Source organism: Hippocampus bargibanti, linkage group LG12 (genome assembly GCF_051943395.1).
Source record: "Hippocampus bargibanti isolate YZ-2025 linkage group LG12, ASM5194339v1, whole genome shotgun sequence".
Classification (NCBI taxonomy): Eukaryota; Metazoa; Chordata; class Actinopteri; order Syngnathiformes; family Syngnathidae; genus Hippocampus; species Hippocampus bargibanti.
Genome location: NC_142745.1, coordinates 21,953,210 through 21,977,818, shown reverse-complemented (window position 1 = coordinate 21,977,818; position 24,609 = coordinate 21,953,210). Strand labels below are relative to the sequence as shown.

General features: G+C 43.6%; 2 protein-coding genes across 5 annotated transcripts; one reads left to right on the top strand and one right to left on the bottom strand.

Annotated features, from left to right (window-relative positions):
• Positions 1 to 540: 540 nt before the first annotated feature.
• LOC148890890 (serine incorporator 1-like) lies at positions 541 to 11,157 on the bottom strand. The gene is made up of 9 exons (XM_089011120.1): positions 10,873 to 11,157; positions 9,295 to 9,488; positions 7,845 to 7,924; positions 7,618 to 7,755; positions 7,352 to 7,521; positions 5,253 to 5,343; positions 2,980 to 3,184; positions 1,377 to 1,595; positions 541 to 1,075 (listed from the first exon to the last, which is right to left on the bottom strand). Exons 1-9 carry the CDS (start codon positions 11,155 to 11,157, stop codon positions 940 to 942), a joined length of 1,518 nt encoding a protein of 505 aa, XP_088867246.1. The 3' UTR covers positions 541 to 939.
• arfrp1 (ARF related protein 1) lies at positions 8,157 to 24,338 on the top strand. Of its 4 annotated transcripts, XM_089011127.1 has the most exons (8): positions 8,157 to 8,422; positions 10,049 to 10,208; positions 17,724 to 17,811; positions 17,893 to 17,975; positions 18,509 to 18,590; positions 20,163 to 20,233; positions 22,320 to 22,420; positions 22,490 to 24,338. In XM_089011127.1, the coding sequence occupies exons 4-8, from the start codon at positions 17,925 to 17,927 to the stop codon at positions 22,575 to 22,577; spliced, it is 393 nt and encodes a 130-aa protein (XP_088867253.1). In that variant the 5' UTR covers positions 8,157 to 8,422; positions 10,049 to 10,208; positions 17,724 to 17,811; positions 17,893 to 17,924; the 3' UTR covers positions 22,578 to 24,338. The 4 variants fall into 4 exon arrangements, with proteins under 4 accessions (XP_088867253.1, XP_088867251.1, XP_088867249.1 ...); XM_089011125.1 differs by lacking the exons at positions 8,157 to 8,422; positions 10,049 to 10,208 and adding an exon at positions 11,421 to 11,560; XM_089011123.1 differs by lacking the exons at positions 8,157 to 8,422; positions 10,049 to 10,208 and adding an exon at positions 15,872 to 16,707.
• Positions 24,339 to 24,609: the final 271 nt, after the last annotated feature.

The following is a 24,609-nucleotide window of genomic DNA, read 5'->3' as shown; positions in this document are numbered from 1 at the left end:
TCATGTCCTCTTTGAGGACATCTTTGGTCTTCCTCTCTGTCTCCTGTCGGGCAGTTGAAGGCTCAGCATCCTTCTCTCGATATAGTCACTCTCTCTCCTCTGGACATGTCCAAACCATCTCAGTCTGACTTTCTCTGACTTTTTCTCCAAAGCCTCTAGTATGAGTTGTCCCTCTAATGGACTCATTCCTGATCCCATCCAACCTGGTCACTCCCAAAGAAAAGCTCGATATCTTCAGCTGTGCTACCTCCAGCTCTGCTTCCTGTCTTTTCTTGAGCGGCACTGTCTCCAGTCCAAACATCATGGCTGCTCTCACCACGGTTGTATACACTTTTCCTTTCATCCTAGCTGAAAGCCTTCTATCACACCTGACATTTTTCTCCAGCTGTTCTTCACCTCTTTTCTTTCACACTCTCCATTGGTGTGGACAGTTGACCCCAAGTGCTTAAAATCCTCCACCTTCTTTATCTATGTTCCCTGTTTCTTGCACTTGGATCCCTCTCATTCACACACATGTATTCCGTCTTGCTGCGACTGATCCTCATTCCTCTCCTTTCCAGGGCATATCTCCACATCTCTAGTTTCTCCGCCACCTCCTTCCCCGTTCTCGCTACAGATCTGCTTAGGCATAGTAATTATGACAAATGTCTGCACCCAATAAGTTTTTTCATTTTTATTGTGGACGAATAAAAGTGAAAAATCATAAGAGACAGCAAAGTCAAGTAAGCAAAGGAGAATATATTAGAGTCCTCTTCAGATGTGTCTTGGAATGAATTCAGTCATTGGCCTCGTTGTGGATCTTCAATTTCGGTTGGATTGAAAAAAAAAAACAAACAAACAAATGTCACGGAAAGAAATGAACTTCACAACACGTCCGACAGGAGGAGGGAGGAAATGCGCCAATGTCGTCAAGCAATCGGTGGCCACTCGGGACGGAAATTAACGGAAGTCTCTGTCGGTGAGGATCACGGGAGCCACCAAGGTCCAGATGTACAAGGCCACGCACAGCCAACTGGAGGTGATCTTCACCCACACCGTTGGCCATTTTCTGCTCACGCTGTAGTTGGCATTTGGACTACAAGGAGGAGGAATCTTTTTTTCAAATCATTTTCTCCAGACTCAATCTTTTTTTTGTTTTGTTTTTGAATGAGCTAATTGCCACGTTGATTGATTAGTGTGCACTCCAGTCACAGTTCCAGTTCTTGCTAAATATGATAGCCTCAGAAAGATCAATTTTTTTGGAGGAGAATTGAGTGCCAAAGCAAAAACAACCTCCAACTTTTTCAGATGGTTTGAAAATGCAGCAGATGCATTCGTGCAAAAGCATTCATCAATTTGTTGTCTGCGAATCAATGTTTGACGGTGGCAGGACTGACCTGTACCAGTTTGTGATGGTCATCATGATGTAAAGAGACGCCAGGAAGAGCATGAAATGAAAAAAGGAGTAGCTGTAATGGATTTGGTCTTGTTGGCTTTCCGTTCCGCCTCCCTCCTCCCCCAACGTTGCCTGACTGCCACCCGCCGCAGCCAGGATGTCCGAATTGTTTGAGGCCATGGTCAGTTTGCTCATCTGGCTGGCACTGGATGAGCGAAGGCTGAAGGAATGCAAAAACAAGTTGGGACTTTATTCTTGCCTTTAAACACTGACTAAATAACACCAAGTCTTGCCAACACATTTCCGTATCAATGACTTAACATGACTTAAAGGACAAGCGACACCTCTGGACAAGTCGCGTCCATAATTTGTAAAATGACGTCATATGACTTCTACTGAGCGCATTTGACCTTTTTAAAACGCGCGCTGAATATTCAGGAAGTCTTGATGACGATGCCCGAAGTGACGTCACGGAGGGAACGCCCCTGACCGAGAAAGCGACACACAATGCATTTTGGGAACTTTTTTTCATCTGAAAACACCGTGTTGATGGCGAAATTAGAAGGAAAACAACATCAATAACGCCATGGTGAATCGTTGTGTGTCGCAGCCAATTGCGGTAACACGCATAAAGAAGGTGGAAGTTGACACAAATTCCCAGCAGACAAATCAGAGAGTTTTGAAAGGCGCTTATAAATTAATTGTATTATTATTATTATTATTATTATTATTATTATTATTTACCACCGAGCTTGTGCGCCATCTTGTGCATTTTTTGGGACGCTACATTGGAGTCCAGACGGCTCAAATTGATTTTGGAAGGACTTCTTGAATCGACTGCAAACATTTATGCTTTCCTCTTGAGAACTATTTGAATCCTATTCATAACTGGATGAAGAAAGCAAGAAAGCATCTTCTCCGAATCGGAACTCTCTGAAGCCATTGTTTTGATTCTGGAGCAAGGCAGTGTGTGACCCGTAGTAACGTCACCAACAAAGGGGCGGGACTTTCTGAATCTCCCCAGTTTTGAGCTCATTTGTGGCAGTTTTGGGCCACTTGAAGTCATTTTGATTGGTGTTTTGCATTTGACTAAAATATCAGCCTGCCTGTTTTGGCTATTTTAGATGCTAGAAAACGTTTTTCTGATGTCAGTTAGGAAGCGAAAAAAAAAATGGTGTCGGTTGTCCTTGAAATACTGTATCATAGTTCAGGAATTTGAATGAGCCATAGCAAAACTCCGAATGACGCTTTCCAGTTACAAACTAAAGAAGAATAAAACCACAGATCAAATTAGAAATGAGAACAAGAGATAAAGCTACACAGAGAATGCAAATTTTAAATCGCTGGCTTGTCAGATGGGATTTCAATGTGGAAAGAGGGAAACGTGTTGGGTGGGAGCGAGTCCCACATTTTGGGGACAGAGAAGGGCAGGAGGTACACAGAGATGGTGGCAGGACCAGAACCCGAGGGGACCAGGGGGAATTGCAATTTGAAGAAGGTCAGACAGCTCTAGGGCCCGTGGGGAAGGTTCTATAGAAGCCTTTTCAAATCCAAGCAGTGGAGCCTTTCAGAGGACGGGGTGAATGCTGATTTTGTGAGGATACCTGGAGTAGATGATGCATAAGACAAACAAAGAGAGCCCCACAATGCTCTGCGCATCCCACCACTGGAGGTAAGGCGTTGAGAGAAGGGGTTCCTCCATGTCATCTATCACCACCACATCAGTCTGGTTTTCCACCTCCGGAGGAGCCAGCGTGGGCGCCGTTATCTGTCGGACGATACTCAGCAGGCCTGGGTTACATCTTTGGTCTGGAGGTGGGGACAGACAAGCAATCTGAGTTCATCGATCATCACAGTGGTCGCGGGGGTTATGGACCCTCTCCAGTCTGACCTTCAGCAGTAGATATGCCAAGAACTAAACGGAGGCAGAGAGGGGATGGAGCCTTTTCTGTTGCTGGTGCAACTCTCTGGAATGAGCCGCTACTGAACATTCAGCAAGGCCCCCGCTGGCCATTTTAGAAGCCGCCTCCAAACTCACTTGTACTCTTTGACATTCCACTCGGCATGATCTTGGTTTCGCTCTCCCTGGTGCTGTCTAATATCTTTGTGACTGCTTTATTTTATGTATATGATAGCTGACAATGTTAAGCACTTTTTTTTACAGCTTCAGCTGTTGTGAAAGCGCTATAGCAAATCCAGATGTATTGCATTGCACTTCTCCTCTGTATCAACCAGAAATTTCTCCATAAACTCCAACTGGTCCAAAATTCTTCAGCCCGGATCATCACTAGAACCCCCTCCCTTCCTTTCACCACATCACCCCTGTCCTCCAGCAACTCCACTGGCTACCTGTTAAACATCGTATCGAATTCAAAATACTTCTGTTTACATTCAAAGCCATCCATAACCTTGCCCCTCCCTATCTTTCTGACCTGCTTCAAATATCTGTTCCCTCTCGGTCCCTCAGATCCTCATCCTCCCTTCACCTCTATGTGCCCTCTGCCCGTCTCACCACGATGGGTTGCAGAGCTTTCAGCCGCTCTGCTCCCAAACTCTGGAATTCACTTCCGCCCAACATCCGTAATATTGACTCCCTCCCTATTTTCAAGGCTCACCTCAAAACCTACTTGTTTAAAATTGCTTTCAATGTCTAGTTCTATCTGCTATTTTATTATGTATCATTTTACTTATGGTTTTATTGTTATGTGCTTTGTTTTATTGTTTTTATTGTAAAGTGTCCTTGGGTGTTTTGAAAGGCGCTTGAAATAAAATGTATTATTATTATTGCATTGTATTGTATTGTATTGTATTGTTCCTCCATTCAAAGTTCCCACTCTCATTCCGCTACTCTTGGCGTTCCATTTCTCCCTTTTCCTCCGGGCACACCTCCTTCCCCCTCCTTCTTTGACCGGCCATAGTCCATTTTCCACCGGCACCCTGTGGGTCAACAGCGCCAAGGGCGCTGGTTGTAAACCCGGGCCTCCACCAATCCGGTATGAGATTCAGAGCTTGGATTCACATGTTTGTATTGGCCCAAAGTTTACGTCGGATGTCTTCCGCACACAAGGCTCTGTATTTGTCTGGGCTTGGGTCAGGTGTAATAAGACACTGGCTTGTGTCCCCTTGTGGCTACATCTCTTTGTAAACAACAGTCCCGTCAATAACCCTGTAAGACTTGACCTATCAAAGAATGTCCGGAAAATTCTGATTTTGGGGATCTGAGATGTTGATTAACTCTTATATTAAAATCCCCAATTTATTCATTTACAGTAAAGTCTCGTAATATCGATATCGGATATATCGATAGTCCCGGTTATATCGATACTATTTCTATGCACGCACTGAGAAAATTGCATGCAAACAGGGTCGGATATATCGATAGTCCCGGTTATATCGATATTTTTTCGGACTCCCTTGAATATCGATATAACGAGACTTTACTGTATTTATTTTTTGCTCTTTCATGTTGTTTATGAAATATTTTGACACAATGGGCGCTTCTGGCAACTGATCTGCACCTTGACAAACATCAAAGTCATCTAGAAAGCCAATTTGTCCAGAAGGTCCCCACATCTTGACACCCCATTTGCCCCCCACAGTCAGCAATTTCTGAAATCTATCTGAAGACAGCCCTGAGATTGGCTGGCAACCAGTCCAGGGTGTCCCCCGCCTACTGCCCAAAGACGACTGGGAAAGGCTCCAGCACCCGCCGCCAACTTAGTCAGGATAAATCTGCTCGGACAATGAGTGTGAATGAATGAATTAATGAATGAATGAATATCTCGAGATATCACAAAAGTGCAAAGAGCTTGCTTTGCATCTCCCGGTAGGCTCTCACATTTCGGAATCTTAACCTGTTGCCGGCAGGTGTTCTTACCTGGCTCATTGCTCATGGCAGACCAGGTTAGAAATGTGGTGTAAAGGGTGATGATGGAGGATTGAAGCAGACCAGAGTAAGGCTGATACTCCTGCACGGGAAAGCACAAATAAAAAGGGAAAAATACCTTTTCATTTGAAATGTGCATATTAAACTGGTCTCGTGTATAAAAATGAGGAATAATGAGGAACTGGACTGGACCGCAAACATGGATGCCCTAATCAAAAAGGGACAGAGTCACCTCTTCCTACTCAGGAAACTTTTGGGGTTCAGGGGTCACTCCTAAAGACTTTCTATGACTCTGTGGTGGCTTTAGCCATCCACGATGGAATTGTCTGCTGGTCAGGCAGCATCACCACCCGGGACAGGAAAAGACTGAAGCGCCTTGTCAGGAGGACCCGTTCTGTCCTGGGCTGCTGGCTGGACTCTCTGGAGGAGGTGGGCAACAGACGGACGCTAGCTAAACTAAAAGCTATGATGGACAGCCCTTCCACCCCATCCTGGCCACCCTGACAGCACTGGGTAGCTCCTTCAGCCAGAGACTATTCAAGAAGAAGAAGAAGAAGGAGAGGTACCGCCGCTCGTTCCTACCGACTGCTGTCAGGCTTCTCAATTCTCTAAAAAAAATGACTCTTGTACTGTAAATATAGGTTGATGCAATACCACTACATACATCAATATATATTTTCTGGATAATTGCACTATGTACAATTTATTATGAAACTGTTTTGCACATTTACAGTATACAGCTCAGTCTGCTGACATTTTTTACTATGCTTAGAATATCTTGTTTTTTTTCTATCCTTTCACCCCCCCCCCCCCCCCCCCCAGCCCACCCACTTTCAAATTGCTGCTGTGGACTGCACATTTCCCCATTGTGGGACGAATAAAGGTTTTCTGATTCTGATGACTGGCTTCAGGTGTGGTTTTCCACATCCTCATCGAGTTTGCAAGGAAGGCTCTCAGGGTCCTGTTGACCTTATACAACTCCAAGCATTCAGTGCATTGTTCTTTTGACTTCAAGACGGCGCCCGAGAGTGGCTGCCTTTCCAGCAGCTCCTATATTTGGTTTTTCTACTTTCATTCCTTTCATCACTTTGCTGCTGTGAAATGTAAATTTCTCCACTGCGAGACTAATAAACGCAAATCCAATCCAATCCATGTGTGTGGCATCGAGTCATATGCTTTCTTGTAATTAATCCAGGCTGTGCACAGGTCGGTATGTCGGGACCTGCAGTCTTGAGCGACTGTTCTGTCAACCAGCAGCGGATGTTTGGCACCTCTAGTATCTCTACTAATGCCTTTCTGTGCTTTGCTCATGTATTGATCCACGTGTTCTTTGCCATAAATACGCCTGACATGAGCTTAATGTTGTGGAGAGACAGGTTATTGGCCAATAGTTTGATTGGACTGCACCCGCTGAGGGATCGTTCACGATCAGGATCGTTCGCCCTTCGGTTGGCCATTCTGGGTGAGTCCCATCCATCAGCAACTGATTCATTTGTGCTGTTAGAGTGCTGTGAGTTTCTTTGGCCAGGAGGTGTGGACCATATCTGGGCCTGGTGCGTCTAGTTTTTCATATCTGAGACTCTTTCCTGTGTGTCTGCCACTGCTATGGGAACTGGGTTGTGCTCAGCGACGTTGCCCACATCCTCTGCACGCAACCCCTCTGACTAAAAAAAACAAAAAACTACTTCCCACAGCATTGATTGGACAAACATTGTCATGTAGTCATCTGCAGCCAGTGATGGTCAAACAGGGATGTCTTCCCATCCATGGGAGAGCTAGGCTCCAGCGTTCTACCCCTGAGACTGACTCGCCGAAGCCCAAAGGTTCCATCTAACCCAGGTAAAGAAACCATTGCTCTAAATTGTCCCCGGGTGTGACTCTGAGAGTGAATGGTTGTTCATCTCTGTGTGTGTTACGATTCTTTGGCAATTGATGTCCCCCACCAACTGCCAGAAGACAGCTGCGACCCATTGCTGCGACTGAACGCTGTGACCCATGTGAGAAAAAGTGGTTTCGGGTATTGGTTGGATGGTCATCTTAGAGGATTTTCATTTTTGGAGCCAAACATTTGTAAACGGGTGTTTATGTACCTGCACTTTATGCAGCACGGAGATGAGAGAGGCTCCAAAGCAAAGCAACGTGTTGAAGCTAATGAAGAACTTGTTGATGGAGCAAGCATCAGGGTTAGTGTAGAAGATGTAGAACAGTACAAGAGCAACGAATGACAGGAAATAGTTCATGACTGCGACCAACACCAACGCTGTAAAAGAGGCAAATAATCATTTAGGTATCCGTCATTTTTTTTTTTCAACTTGTGAGCATGCGCATTTCCACAGATGTCTCCAGAAACACGAACCTGCATACCAGACCATTGAGTTATTTTTCTCCATTTTGTCCATCCAGGACTCATTCCATGAGTGTGCAAAGTCAACGAGCAGGACCACCTGGATCAGAATGAAGAAAAATCCTCCAGCGCAGCCCACAACAAACCAAACTAAAACAACAAAGAAAGACGACACATCAAGCCTTTTAGAAATTGCTTTCAAGCATTCATTTTGAGAATTGACAAATCTTCCATCTGACCATATGTAAAGGGACCATCTGGTATGTAAAAGGAAGCAGCTGTGACTAGCAACAGGCCAAGAATCTTAAAGATCCAAAACCTGCAGGAAAAAAAAAAACGTAGATTGAAAGATTTCCCAACGGTACCCACTTAGACTACAACTTGTGTAGCAAAAAACTTTGTGAAGACAAAAAAAAAATGCCTATATTCTTCCCTTACACTGCAGGGGTCTCAAACTCCGGTCCTCGAGGGCTTCAGGTCCTCGATGTTTTCCAAGTCTCCTTGTTGCAACTCATCTGTTGCAACACTGCCTCAGGTGAGTTGCAACAGAGAGACTTGGAAAACATGTCAGAATACGGCCCTCGAGGACCGGAGTTTGACACCCCTGCGGCTTATAGTGTATCGGAATTTTACATGAGCAGACGTTGTGATGTACGTAACCCGGAAGCCCACAGAAGGCCGCAGTATCCACATTCAAGCCGGGCCTACTCGACTCGACGGAAGACACGAGGAAGAAACGTCTTCACTTTGCCGGATTTTTTTGCATGCAAATTGCCACAGTCGTTCGTTGATGATACAGAGCTGCACTGCACGTCAGGTAAGAGCAAAAAGTTGACATTTCTTAACTTATCTTATAACAGTGTCTGAAACTTCATGAGAAAAAGCAAGAAGACGACTAATCGCAAAAAAAACAACAACAATTGTTGCAAAGTATTAAGGATATTTTTTTTATGAAGGATGTAGCTACCACACATGCTCCCTCGCTTAATTGATGCTAAATCTCCCTTGCTGATGATTTTGCTCCAGTTGGCGTTTGTCCATACACTGTTTGCGTTGTGTCGTCTGCTACAAGCCATGTGAACTTCTCTTTCCACAATGCGTTTCATAATAATGACACATTTAATTTCAAAGTGCCTTTCAAAACTCTCAAGGACACGTAACTGTCACGGGATAGTTGACCTTTTGTAGCGTCATCAATGTTGTTAGCTTCTTTTGAATCTTTCTTCTGGGGCTGAGGTTCTGTGTGTCTACGTTGGAAATTGATAGGCTACTGCACGACCTTAGAGCGCTCGGGAAAGTTTGGAAGCACGAAGCAGGCTTTTGACTGGCTGCCTTGCCAAGTATGCAAATTGCCAAATGAACCGAAATTCTGAAATTTCCGGACCAAAGATTTTGAAATCTGAATCATTTATTCCGATTCCGAAATCTTTGTTCAAACGTTTGCTTTGTTGAATAAAGCAAACGTTTGATTTGAAAACAAAATCTTTATTTTGTATTTATTTTTATTTTTTTGGGGGAAAAGTTGTCTGGCGTCCGGGCAGACATGATTTCAGACAATGCTTCTAATGATGATCTGCTTTTTTTTCCCTCTCAAATCCAAAACCCAAACGAACATCCTCAGACTGGTGATTTCCTGCTTTTTACCAGTAGCACGACTGTCAGTTTGGAGGTGTTTTCATGTGGACTCACCCGTTGTGGATTGCAGCACGAGGGTCTCTGTTGCTCTTGACGTTGATCATGAGAAAGGAAAAGCAAATAAAGCAGAAACTCATTCCAAAGCAGACACGGTACACCGCCTTGTACCCAATCAAGTGTTCACACTTGAAATGGGCTTGGATGCCAGGTAGAGGTGAGCCGGCTCCATCTGCGCACAACCCTGGGATCTAAACAAATGACACGGACATTTCATTTGAGGAAGGAAAGCTAACGTGGACAAGTCCTTCAACTCCTTCATGATGAAGGTTTAGAACAAGTTCTTGAAGCAGCTGTTGGAAAGCATTCTCAATTTGACTCGTAGCCATCATGAGAGAAGTTTCAATGTGGATCAACAAAGAGTGTTTTTCCATCTTTTTTTTCCAGTCGAGGCACATTTCTGTCAGTGACAAAAATGGACATCACGACCATAACATGTGGAAAATGCTTCTTTGAACAAGTCCAGTTTGCCTCGATTTTTGTGAAATCAGTGCACATGGTGCTTCATTGACATGGAAGCATATTGGAGCACCTTTTTGGTTTCCCCGATTGCTCCGTGTCACGATCGTCTCCAAGGAGACGGCGGTCGGCTTGATGGACTGCGCAATCTGGGAGTCACCTTTCAGTCAAGCAGAGCGCAGCAGAATGTGCACGTTTTATTGCTCTTTGTGACAAGTTCATCCAACTTGTTTTGGATTGGATTGGATTTGCCTTTATTAGTCTCACAGTGGAGAAATGTACATTTTTGCAGAGAACGGAGATGAGCAAGATGGATCGGTGGAGCAGCGTTGGAAACCTACGCTGATGTCGCTTTCCCATCCGACGGCGTGTCAGTGCTCTGTTCACGGAAAAATGGGTGCATTGTCTTGTCTAAGTGTGTATCCCTCAATGCTAAGCAAGGCTTCCCTCGTGTAAGTAAAATTTGAAGGTTTCGGACGTTTCGCCTCCTATCCAAGAGGCTTCGTCAACGAAAAGTCTGACTGGTCGTATCGGCCCTATTTATATATCCCTAATGTCCAGACATGGCGGCGCCGGACACAGCTATGATAGGTCCCTAATCTCAGGTTGGGGGGAGCAGAGGACCACTCCCTGCGGCCCCACTTATTGTTCCTACATCCCTGACTAACGACTGGCCTATTCGCCCCACTCATCAGTATTACTAATTCTATGTTGCCTAAGCAGGCTATTGTATGAACGATCCAAATTGAACCTCACCCCACCAGACTGGTTTAATGAATGATTTAGTTGTTTTATGACAATCGCTTCTTTTACTCCCCTTTCAAACCATCAATGTTCTTTCGCTAAGATTTTAACCTCATTGCCATCAAATGAGTGGTTGCTAGTTTTTAGGTGCAAATGTACCGCCGATAGAGTTCGACACCTTCAAAAAAGGATGGACCACTCCTGTACGACTGAGAGCTTACACAGGCGTAAACGACGTAGGGTCGCCAAAAAACAACGAAAAGGACCAAAACAGGGATCATACGAGGGTCACCGAGAATGCCATGCTTGCTTTCTCATTGCAGAACATGGCAGAAATGTTTTTGCTGGCTGATAGTTTTCACGAACTCCTACCCGTTGAAGCAGGTTTTCCGCCCCTGGTGACAGCATGATGCAGGACACGATGGTTCCAAGCAGGAGGATCCAAGCGTACGTCATCCTGGTCAGTGTGGAATTCCCACACTGACTTTGCACCTTTGAGACAAGTTGTACTGTCAGTGGCCATGCATCCAAATCACCAGAGTACAGATTTATTTTCATCATCCTGGAGGAAAGGTAGTACAGACCCGGCGTGATTGCAGGATAACTAAGATGTTTCGTTCTAAAGGACAACCGACGCCACCGGACAAGTTGCGTCATTGCATAATTTGTAAAATGACTTCAAATGACGTTTTGGGTATTTAAGATGCGATCAATCGTTTTTCTGATGTCAGTTAGGAAACAAAAAATGCTGTCGGTTGTCCTTGAATGTCGGGTGTGATTGATGTCTTTCTTTCGATCCCCCCTTGAGAATGCTTCTTGGGACAACGCGATGGTTACCCGACAGCCCAGAAATGCCTTCTTTGATATTGGTATCAATTTATTTGACTCCATACCAGCGCCGTGCCCAACGCCAGACGAACCGAACGCCCACAATTGATCATCGCAGTGGCGGCTCGTTTGACTTGACTTTTGCAAGTGGACGCTTGTTTGACGTCAGTAACATCCCGACGGGACGGGACTGGAGTGTTGTTGACTTGGAGCTAGATCCAAGATAACTGCGGTGGGTGGCGTGTTGCTTTTCAGAGAAAAGCATCTTCCTCAATGCAAAGCAAAGCAAACAGAAAAGATTTACCAGGCGCAGGAAAGTCCGCATGACTGTCAGCTCTGACTTGTGATGTTGGACGTTTCCCGAGGAAGAAAGACATTCAATGACTCTTCTTCCCGTTGCTTCTTTGTGTGACTCGCGGAGGTCGAGTCGTCCCAATTGTTTCTCCCTGAGAGCAGATTACTCAAGTGTCCTCACAAAACAGTGACGTCACCAGTAATCCCATTTCAAAGAGCCGCACCTTCAAACCAACAAGTGTCCTGTTTGTTTTGATTTGCAATGAGAACCTTGTTTATAGCACATTAGCACATTTCTTTCTTTACTTTTTCATCCACATGTGTGTGTGTGTGTGTGTATATATATATATATATATATATATATATATATATATATATATATATATATATATATATATATATATATCGGATATATATCGGATATATATCGGATATATCGATAGTCCGTTTATATCGATATTTTTTCGGACTCCCGAGAATATCGATATAACGAGACTTTACTGTGTATATATGTATATATGTGTATATGTTTATATATATGTGTATATGTATATATGTATACAGTGAGACCTCAATTTACGAACTTATTGGTTCCCAGACAGAGTGTGTAAGGCGAAAAGTGTGTATCTCAAAAAACAAATTCCCATAGGAAACCATTAAAATAGGAATAATCCGTTCCCGGGTTTCCATAAAACATACTTTTCAACTAAATAAGCCTTAAAACTCCACACATGCCTTATTCTATGTATAATAAATGTGCTATTGTATTGTAATGAAACAAAGACACTGCACTGTATCATAAAGTCACTTTATTTGCATTTGACCCCATCCCCTTTCAATTGCTGCTGTGGACTGCAAATTTCCCCATTGCGGGACGAATAAAGGTATTCTGATTCTGATTTGTGATGGTCATTGATGGCTTGATGGATTGGCGTTGGAGGTCGAAGGTCAAAGGGAATTGCTGTTTGGAAAGAGAGGCACATTACATGACTGTAATTAAAGAAATAAACTGTGCTGTAAAATAAAGTTTTATTGACCTTTTTGATGGTCGTTGATGGCTTATGGAAGGAGAGTCGCCTTCCATAAGGACTGTTGGTAACTTAACCTCTGGTGCTGTTCGGTCGTGTGCTTCCGCCGAAGATCACTCCACCAGCCGTGGTGGGTGTGTATTATAAAAATAGTGCTTATTATAAGGTTTAATTTTCAGAAATTTGAAGTTTGTAAGACGAAAAGTTTGTAAGATAAGGTGTTTGTAAGTTGAGGTCTCACTGTATATGTATGTAAATCAACCCACAACATACGTCTGTGTAAGCTCTCAGTCGTACAGGAGTGGTCCATCGATGAGAAGGTTTCTTCAGCCGTCATCTGTACAAATTTGAAGGTGTCGGACGTTTCGCTTCTTATCCAAGAGGCTTCGTCAGCGAACTAAAGTCTTACTGGTCGTATCGGCCCTATTTATATATCCCTAATCTCCAGACATGGCGGCGCCGGACACAGCGATGATAGGTCCCTCCTCTCAGGTTGGGGGGAGCAGAGGACCACTCCGTGCGGCCCCACCGATTGTTCCGACATTCCTGACTAACGACTGGCCTGTTTAAATTAGATGACTTAAAGAACCACTTCAGATTCAATCTTAGATGTCGACAGAATTCCTAAATGCTTGAAGCAAGCACCCCTGGAACCCGGATACTTAGCCGATAAAATGCAACAAAATTATACCAGGAAAATACTAAATTTGCGAATTAGGAGACTTAACATAGAGATAAAAAACAAACAGTCAGAAATAGAATCTTATTATCAACGATTACAAACTGAACTTACCCACAAAATCTATCAGGAAGTGTGCGAATTTACCAAATCCGGTTATATGAGGCACCACAGCAAAACCAAAGAGAGACAAAAGGGTAAATTTCAAAAATGACTTTGACTGAAACAATCTCAGCTACTGGTAAACACGCGGAAAATTAGGAATGAACAGTTTGCAAGGGAGAATTGGATCAAAAATTTGTCAGACAGAGATCTCTCAGAGACAGAAAAGGCGGTACTAACCAAAGGTTTAAATTTCTCAGTGACTCCTAAAACTATACCTACAATAGATTATATCACAGCTACTGAATCGGCTATTAAAAATAACAAACTTTCCTATGCAGAGGCAGATGATCTGCGCATTAAAATATCAGCCTTTCTCAGTAGTGTCAAACTTCCTCCGTCCAACATAACATTAGAAGAGAGAAAGGCGTTAACTACTCTACAAAAAACAAAAATATTACTATTTTACCAGCAGACAAGGGCAGATGCACAGTGCTTCTCAACACATTGGATTATGAAGACAAAATAAATAGGCTAATCAGTGATTCTAACTCTTATGAGCAACGAAAAAGGGACCCTTCCAAAAGATACAAGAAAGAAATGATAGACTGTCTCCAAAAGTTAGAGAAAGGAAAACATATAGACAAACAGATGTATTTTAGATTGTACCCGGGAGAGGCCACACCATGTATCTATGGCCTGCCAAAAATGCATCAAGAAGGGTTCCCCCTCAGTCCCATTGTTTGTAGCCTTGACTCCTCTACATACAATGTCGCCAAATATTTAAAAACTATTTTAGCTCCGTTGGTTGGTAACACAGAATATCACGTAGAGAACACCACAGGGTTTGTAGAGAGGATCAAAGACCTCATATTGGAACCTGAGGAAACATTGGCATCTTACGATGTGACTTCTCTCTTTACATCTGTCCCAACCCCAGCAGCAATCTCAGTGGTGAGGACGAGACTGCTGGCGGATGTTTCTCCGCATGAAAGAACCAAACTTAAACCGGATCACATCTGCCAATTATTGGAACTCTGCCTTAATACTACGTATTTTCAATTCAGGGAGAAATTGATTCTGATTCTGATTTTACAAACAAATTCACGGTTGTGCTATGGGTTCACCAGTTTCACCCATAGTGGCTAATCTGTACATGGAAGAGATGGAGAAACAGGCCCTCACATCCTTCCCGGGGACAAAACCTAGACACTGGTTTAGATATGTGGACAATACTTTTTTTCATAAAAAACAAGAAATTCAATCCTTCACAGATCACCTCAACTCTGTAGACATCAACATTAAATTTACTCGTGAGGACATTAAAGAGAACCAACTCGCCTTCTTGGATTGTAAAGTAATTATGAAAGAGGACAGAGCGCTAAAAACAGAAGTCTTTAGCAATGCTACGCACACTGACCAATACTTACTTTTTGACTCTAACCACCCTTTACAACACAAACTAGGAGTTATCGGAACCCTCCAGCATAGGGCTAAACTAATACCAACAAGCGTTGAAGGCAGAGAAAAGGAGTCAAAACATATCAGGAGAGCACTCACAAACTGTGGGTATCCTCAGTGGTCATTCAACAAATATCAGAAAGAAAGAATAGGGAATGAAACCAATAATTCTCAAGGTACAAAAAGAAAAGGAGTAGCAGTACCTTACATTGCAGGAGTTTCTGAAAAATACAAAGAGTCCTTTGGCAACACAAAATTCCTACTTATTTCAAACCGATGAACACGTTAAGGCAAAAATTAGTGCATCCAAAAGACAGGCTACCAAATGAAAAACAAAGTCATGTAGTTTATTCCATACATTGTAAGAATGAAAATTGTGAAGAGCAGTACATTGGCGAGACTCAACAAATTCTCAAAAAAAAGACTTTATCAACATCGCAGGGATAATACAAGTGGGCCTCAATCGGCAGTACATTTGCACCTAAAAGCTAGCAACCACTCATTTGACGACAATGAGGTTAAAATCTTAGCGAAAGAACATAGATGGTTTGAAAGGGGGGTAAAAGAGGCGATTCTTATAGAACAACTAAATCCTTCATTAAACCAGTCTGGTGGGGTGAGGTTCAATTTGGATCGTTCATACAATAGCCTGCTTTGGCAAAACAGGTTAGGCAACATTCGTAATGCTGATGGGGTGATACCGGTGGGAGTGGGGGAAATAGGCCAGTCGTTAGTCAGGAATGTAGGAACAATCAGTGGGGCCACAGGGAGGGGTCCTCTGCTCCCCTCAACCTGAGAGTAGGGACCTATAATAGCTGTGTCCGGCGCCACCATGTCTGGACATTAGGGATATATAAATAGGGCCGATACGACCAGTCAGACTTTAGTTCGCTGACGAAGCATCTTGGATAAGAAGCGAAACGTCCGACACCTTCAAAAAAGTACAGATGACGGCTGAAGAAACCTTATCGAAAAGCCCACAACATCATCAACGTCAGCTCTCAATTATCGATCGCTATTATGACGCAATGTCGAAATGCGCACGGGGAGTAGGCCAAAGGTCAATTATGGGGGCCAGTCGGTTTGTCCCCCTGTTGTGCAATTGCACTTATTGTATTTGTGGCGATAGTATGATGTGTGATTCTTTTATTCTGAAAGCGCCTGAGCGGATGTTAGACCACGACTTCTCGACCTCGTTACTCTGTTAACTGTTGCTTGCTCGAAACCGACTGAATGTTGTATACCCACGCTGCGACAATATTCTCTTCGGCAAAACACTTTTTGCCCAGAGTCCAAACGGACACGCTGTACTGCAGAAATTTTGAAGTCATTTAACATTACGTTTTTATATTTGGCTTTTCATCCTCCGTAGTTAAACGTTCAAAACAATTCTATGTACTGGGAATTGTAGTTTTAAAGCGAGTTCATACTCATGAATAGGACGTTGACCACAGTTGGACTGACTTCATTTCCCAGCATTCACAGCGTCGGCCTTTATTTGCGTTGTTCCTCATCGTCAAACGACGTCCCTATCAGGAGGCCAAAACATAGGTCGATATTTGGAATATTTTCCATGTGGATTTTAGGATCTGTAGCTCTTACCTTTCATCATTATTGTTTGGTCAACAATGGAACCACATTGGAATGACACCAAATTATCGACGTGTGCAACGTGTAATTAGTTCCAAGTCTAAAATTGACATTTTGATCTCCTTTCTCGCGATGTATACTTTACTCTCTGGATTATATAAATACTTGTTTCAAAAGGACGAATACTGCATTTTAATCCTTGGATTGGAAAACGCTGGGAAAACGGTTCGTTTCGCCTCACATGTCTTGTATGTTGTTCTTGCGAGCAGCTTCGCCATTCTCATGTTAACCTGATTTTCTTTTTTACTTTGGTCGTTTTTAGATGACCTCGGCCAAGTTGATACGCAGAATCGCAATTTATGTGTCCTTACAGTGGAGATAATAAGGCCAACACGTTTCGCTTTGTTGTCTATGATAAAAAGGCAAACTGCTTTCACTTTCTTGTCTACGTTTGTCCCAGTTTAACGTCCACAACCAAAGGGGTGTTAAGAGGGCACATTTTAATGGACTCTGGAGTAAATGCGAGTTTGCGGAACAGCACCGATCGAAAAAGGGACATATGAATGCAACAGATGTAGATTGCTTTGCTTCGCTACAAGGCTACGCTCACTTGACGTGAAAAGATTTGATTGCACGTGCTATGTTGTACTTCCGCTAGCTTCTCATTCTTCTTCTTTTCCCTTGACGGGGTCGCCGCAGCAAATCAGTGCCCTCCATCTTTCGAGGTTTGATCCGCATGTTGTTTTGGCCAAGCTTTTACGTCGGAAGCCCTTCCTGACACAACCCTCTGTATTTATCCGGGCCTGGTCTATTCACCTCTAAAGCTGGCAGTGCATTTTTTTTTTGTCAGCCTATTGTGGTTTTGCGACGTGTCCACCGGATGATGTGACTGTGCCGTCATGGTCTAGTTTTTGCTTTTTCGAATGTTGCTGTGCCAATGACCATTTTGTGTTTGGGAGCCTTTTACTGAGCGAGTTACTTGTTCTGTCGCCACAAAGGGACATGAGTCTTCTTGTGCCGGTCCCAAGCCCGGATAAATATAGAGGCTTGTGTCAGGAAGGGCATCCGACGTAAAATCTTGGCCATAAACAAACATGCAGATCAAACCTCTGAAGATGGAGGACACTGATTGGCCGTTGCGACCCCTTGAATGGAAAATCCCAAAGGAAAAGAAGAGGCGTCATGGTAAATACGGACTATCAATCCTCTTGCTGAACTCATCTGTGTGTGTTTCTTTGTAGACCTTTTTGGAACAAACCAAAACAAAGTTCAGCAAGAGCTATAAAGGAATTAATTTGTCCAAAATTACAAGTACAGTTGGACTAAACAGTAAGTGGGCTTTTGTGCGTTGAACATTGTCTCGTTTTCAGTTATTGCCAGATGATTGCTGCTAATTTGAATCGTTTACAGTTGGGACGATAGATGTGAGCAAGGCTCGTTTGATGTTCTGGGATCTTGGAGGCCAAGAGGAGCTTCAGTCTCTTTGGGATAAAGTAAGTCTTGTACTGTCTAGCAAGAATAACCACCAGTTGTTCGTTGCTGTCTGAAGTTATTGTTGTTTGCAAGTACCAAAGGGCTGTTTTGTTGTTTGTTTGTTTTTTTAAGATGAGAATCCAATTTACTCTCGCAGCCTTTTAACCCCATGTACTGAAGTGTCAATTTTTCCAGTGACTTTTTTAATAATGAAGGAAAAGTTTGAGATATGAATTCCATTTTGGCTCATGCATCTGCCATTGAAATGTACAAAAAGCAAATAGAGCTCTTCAAAATAGTCTTGATTCAATGTCAAACTACTTGTGAAAGGTCAGTTGAGGCAAAAGAAGTGCAATATTTTGTTGTAAATGGAAGATATGCTGTTGATTATTAGACAATCTTACAAACGTCAGTGATAGAAATGACATCCAAGCAACGTCAACTTTTCTGGACGGCATATTTTTCCTTGACTGTGGCACACAAAGAAGAGTTCAGAACTTTCAGAGAAAGAGAAGCGTTCCAATTCATTCAGGCTTCTTTCTTTGACGTGTAGTACTATGCAGAGTCCCATGGAGTGATCTATGTGATCGACTCAACTGATGAAGAACGACTTTCCGAATCAAAGGAAGCCTTTGGTAAGTCATCTGACACACAGCCTGGCTTCCCGACCTACTTTTAGATACCGTTGCTATTTGTCTATCTTCGGGTTAACCTGGATTCCCAGCTATCGTATTCCATGACATGTTGCTTCAAAACGCAAAAGTGGACATCCATTGAAAAAAAAGATTTTTCTTGTGATTCCAAAAGCAAATCATGTTTCGATAGCAGGGCTGATCAACACGTAGTTGGCTAGTTGGCCCCTTCAAAAGTTGATCTTAAGGTCCCAAACCAGGGGTGGGCACTCCTGGTCAGGTGTATTGTAACAGGGAGACTTGGAAAAGATGCAGGAGGGTGGCCCTGCAGGACCAGGAGTGCCCACCCCTGTCCCAAACGTTGCCCTATGTGACAAGCCTGTCGTAAGGCCTACACCTCGCAGCCAGACAGCGCCTGCTTCGAGTGGCAACAAGGGAAGATGATCCAGATTGAACAGGATTGTTCAAGAGAAGAAATGGCACAATTCCCGCCTTTGAGCAATATGCGTGTTTGTGGGACCTGTTTTCCTGCATACCCCCACATTTATGCTCACAACATGCTTACAGAAAAAAAAAAAACATGGAAACATTCCATCAAATTTGAAATGAGAGACAAGAATGTTGTTGATAGACCAACACCCGAAGAAATAGAAAGCTTCTGTGACGCTTCCATTTGCCCTGGGGTCAGTCAGCCAGACCCGGACACATTTGCAATCGACAGCAGCAAAAATTGGGGCTTAAGAAAAGAAAAACCAAGTATTCCATGCACAAAATTCACCAAAAGAACTATAAACAGTACAGAATGCAGTATAAAATCCGTAAACATTGAGATATAAGTACAGTATATATTCAATGTATGAGTTTGACTATGTGTGCGTATACAAGTGCAAATGACAAGCGACACCTGCGGACAAGTTGCGTCCATCATTTGTCAAATGACTTCTACTGACGACTGCATAGAGCTACATTTGACCTTTTAAGACCCGCGCTGAATATTCAGCAAGTCTTGTTTTCCAGTTGATGACGATGCCCTAAGTGACGTCACGGAGGGAACGCCCCTGACCCACAAAGCGACACACAATGCATTTTGGGTCCTTTTTTTTTCGTCCGAAAACACCGTGTTGATGGCGAAATTAGAAGGAAAACGACATCAATAACGCCAAGGTGAATCGGTGTGTGTGGCAGCCAATTGCGGTAACACGCATAAAGAAGGTGGAAGTTGACACCAATTCCAAGCGGACCAATCAGCCCATTTCCAATGGAGCTTGTGCTCCATCTTGTGCATTTTTTGGGATGGGAAATATCAGCCTGCGTGTTTTGGCTGTTTCAGATGCTATCAAACGGTTTTCTGATGTCAGTTAGGAAACCAAAAAATAAAAAAAATGTCCTTTAATATACAAATGTACGATACCTATAATACGTACCTCATTATTTCTTTGGGTAGCAAATGTGGTTGAATGTATTGCTTATTGTTTCTGTCCAATTGTGTTCTCGTTGAGAATATTGAATTGTTTGAATTGTACTATACGAAAAAAGGAAACATTGACCACCATTTTTCACCTTTCTTCTTTGCAGAGAAAATGATCAGCAGTGATGTGTTAGAAGGTGTCCCGCTCCTCGTCCTGGCCAACAAACAGGATGTACTGGTACGATGTTCTTCTGTTCAGTTAACTGCATCTATCAAAGCATCTTAAAGGGTGTTCACACGACAACTTTGACTCCGGTGCTGCTGCCCCCGTCGAGGGTTCAGACGTGCAAAGTTACGCCGATGCAGCATCTGAAAACAGCTTCAACCAGAGCAAAACGAAGCCTGCTCAGGGAGCTGCTTTCAAAAAGTCAATGTCTGTGTAAGCTCGATGAGAAGGTTTCTTCAGCCGTCGTCTGGACTTCTTCCAAGGTGTCGGACGTTTTGCTTCTCATCCAAGAGGCTTCGTCAGCTAACACAATTTGCTGGTAGTTTTGGCCCTTTATGTGTATCCCTCCTGTCCAGACGTGGCAGTGCCAGACTCTGCTATGCTAGATCCCAGCGTCAGGTTGGGGGGGGGGGGGGGGCAGAGGACTATTCCCTGAGGCTACACTGATTAGTTCTATTGTCCTGGGGGATTATGGGGTCTCCAACTGGCCGAATTGCCCCATTTGCTCTGGTATCACCTCATCAGCATAACAAAGCCGATGTGGTGTAAGAAGTCTGTTGTACGAACGATCCAAATGAAACCTCACCCCACCATGGTGATTTAGTGAAGGGTTTTGCTGTTTTGTGAAAATGGCTTCTTTGACTCCCCTTTGCAGAGCAGCGCCAACATATAGCAAAGGCACTTAGATTGACTCGCTTGGCTACATGGGTAGACTCACTCGCGACGCATGAGAAGACTTGATTCCATATGGGTAGAATGCGTTGCTGTCACGCTCCGTTCTCCTCTCCTTTTGGAGGAGACTGGGCTGTCCGTCCCGGCTGGGGTTGGTTGTTTGTGTGCTTTGTGTCGCACCCACCCCGCCATCCATACAATCATAACCAATCCGATTGTTGACAATGTTGAGAATTCCCATCAAATGTATTTTGGCACATTTTCTTTGTTTTTTTGCGTGTCGTTGAAGTCATGGTTGATTGACGTTTTCAGGGGCGGTGGTTGAACGCCTCTCGAGCGGAATGCACAGCGACGAAGAAGGTGATGGTTGATTGACGTTTTCAGGGGCCGTCATTGAACGAACGCCTCTCGAGCAGAATGCACATTTGGCTCGCCGCGCTTTGGCTTGGCCACGTGAGCATTGAAACCAACCAGCAGAACAAGGGAGTCGTCAGCAGTACTCTCATGATGGGATGGGATGGGATGGGTCCACTGAGCTGCTGTTTGGTGCACAAACAGCAGTCAGGACTCGTCCCTCCGCCCCAAGGCAGAGGGAGGCGACCCTCTCGTCTACTCAGCTCACTGCCTGGACTTCGGGGCCTATCGCGGTGGCTATGAGTAGGTGTCAGAGATGTGTGATCGGACACTGCGGACAAAGGCTCGGACACAGGAAGATTGTCTATTACTGCCAGCAGGGGACAGACGCCCACATTCTGCAGCCCTCTGCCGATAGAGAGTAAAGGCAAATTGAAGCCATACATGCATGAGTAAACCAGTCTTCTTGATTTGAATACCCCACCCCTGGACGTCCCAAGAACCAATAGCTATCAACAATAGAGCATCGACATTTTAATGGCTTGTCTTTCCCTCAACCGATAGATTTGTAACGTGGCTAATGAGCTCTTCCTGTGAGGGACTTTCAAGTCCTAAATTCTGTCCAATGAAGGAGTTAACCACGTACTAAATGATTACCTGAGGCTAGACGAAGATGACAGCTTAACAAGCTGTGTCGCTTCATCTCTGATTGAGCCCGGGTTTCTCTGTGCTTTCATTGTGTACTCGAGTCACACATGAAACTTTGAAATATGATCACTTCTATTCTGTCTAACCTCCATGAGTAAGCCTTCATTTTAGGAGCTGCTTGTCTTCAAAAGGTTTGTGACCGCTGGGGCCTACCCCAGAGGTCTACGGGTATTCGGCAGGGGACACCCTGAACTGTTTGCCATCCAGTATGGATGGATCAAATCAACAAAACATCCAATGTAGACCTTATTGGTGGAAAAACAACGTTATGACTTCCAATGTGGAGTGGTCCACATTTACATTCTCCGAAATTGTGCTTTATGTTTTGTTTGTGTCTTCTTCTTTGCGTCTGCTCCTTGGCCAGAACTGTTTGTCCGTGCCAGATATTAAAACAGCTTTCAGTGACTGCGCACCCAAGATTGGCAAGCGAGATTGTTTAGTCCAACCGTGCACAGCCCTCACCGGGTGAGTGGGCAAACTCACTTCTGCTTGATTTTCTTTGAAAAATAATTCGTATCCGCAATTGTGATCCAGGGATGGCGTCAATGAAGGCATCGAATGGATGGTGAAGTGTGTGATCAGGAACATTCACAGGCCACCCAGACAGAAGGACATCACATAGAAGGCCTTCGCCGCCTTTTTCTTCCATTTTGGACCTTCTCAACATGACTCGTAAACTTTTGAATTGAAACGTCTCCCTTTGCGTGTCTGCTGTCGTGCGGAGAAGCTTGATTATATTCTGGTTTAGGAATGAGTGTCTCTGACTGACCACAATTGGAGATTCTCCTTGCTCACTCTCAAATTTAAATGTCTTTTCAAATCATAATCCCGAAAGTGTCCTTGAGAGTTTTGAAAGGCGCTTCGAAATGAAATGGATGGATTATGAGTATTATCAGTGTCTGAAATAATGTCTGCCCGAACGCCCGGTGCTTGCAACTTTTACGTCGGGCGTACAATTTACAAAACTTCTCCGCCCGGGTGGCCGACAACTTTTTTCATGTAAAAAAAAAACACAAACAAACAAACAAACCCCAAAGCCTTTTTTTCCCCAAGTCAAACGTTTGCTTTATTCAATAAAGCAAACGCTTGAACAAAGATTTCGAAATCCGAATAAATTATTCAGATTTCAAAATCTTTGGTTTGGAAATTTCGGAATTTCGGTTCGTTTGGTAATTTGCATACTTGGCACGGCAGCCAATCAGAAGCCTGCTTCGTATTTTTGGACTTTCCCGAGCGTTATAAGGTCGTGCATTTGTGTATCATTTCCCAAAGTAGATGCTCAGAACCTCTGCCTCAGAAGGAAGATTCAAAAGAAGCTAATGACATTGATGACACTACAAAACGTCAACGTACATTATCCAGTGACTGTAAAGTGTCCTTGAGAGTTTTGAAAGGCGCTTAGAAATTAAATTTATTATTATTATTCTTATTCTTATTATTAAAAGCATGGTGGAAAGAGGAGTTGACGTGGCTTGTAGCAGACGACGCAAGGCAAACATTGCATTGTGCAGCATAGCATGCCGGACAGTGTCTGGACAAACGACAACTGGAGCAAAATCATCAACAAGGAGATTTACCAGCAATTAAGCAAGGGAGCATTTGAGGAAGGTACATCCTTCCTAAAAAAAAAAATCCTTAATACTTTGCAACAATGTTTTTTTGCGATTAGTCGTCTTATTGCGTTTCAAGTTGTGAAAAATGGGGCAGACAACTTTACGGCCGGGCAGGCAACTTTTCAGAGTTGTCTGCCCTGGTGTCTTTTTCTCAGGAGTTTCAGACACTACTACTATTATGATGACAAACATTCCAAAGTGATCTTTGCCCCATCAGACTGAAGTCTGTTGAGCAAAAACCTCCTTCCTATTTTCAAATGTTGGCAGATTCATGGCTTTTTACTTTTTACAAGTGATTGACTTGTCTGAAGTTTTTTTTGAAATGCCTGGCTTTGATTGAGTGATGTTAACCTGAAAAGTGATGGTCTTGGAGATGCGTAGGTTCAGTCCCGTGGCAGGGACACGTCTTCCATGGACCTTTGCCTCGTCAGAAGGCTCCATGTGAGACATGGGGGGCGGGGGGGGTGTTAGTTGTTTTTGACTTCAATCATGAAAGCCCACAGCAATTTCAATGTGGAATGATAGTTTGATCAATCTTTTCAAATGTAAAGATTTGTCTTGATATTTCTTTGACTACCATCACCTGTCAGATGGAAACGACATACATACTTGCACAAATCCATTGACCACATTTGTGAACGCTTCCTCTGTTTTGTACATTCACTTTGAAATGAACTTTCTTTCTGTGATTGGGATTCGCTCACATTAACGTGCAAAAAGCCGTCAAAACGTGTCTGATGCCATGAAAATTAAAATCTGGGTTGAAATCATTTGTCATGTTCGATGTTTTTTCTCCAAGTTTGGCCTTGTTCAGTAAAAAGCAAAGGAATGCTTTCAGAATCAAGTGATGTCACCATTCGTTTGGGGTGCGCCTTATACAGTGGGAAAAAATGATTCGCTATGGTGACCCCAAGAAGGGAAAAGCGGAAAGGAAAAGAAGAAAATACATACTACATGTGTTGCCTCCACTAGAAGGCTTTTATTTAATTTTTTTGTGGCTCCAGACAGATGATGGGGTTTTTTTTTGGAGGGGTTTGGTCC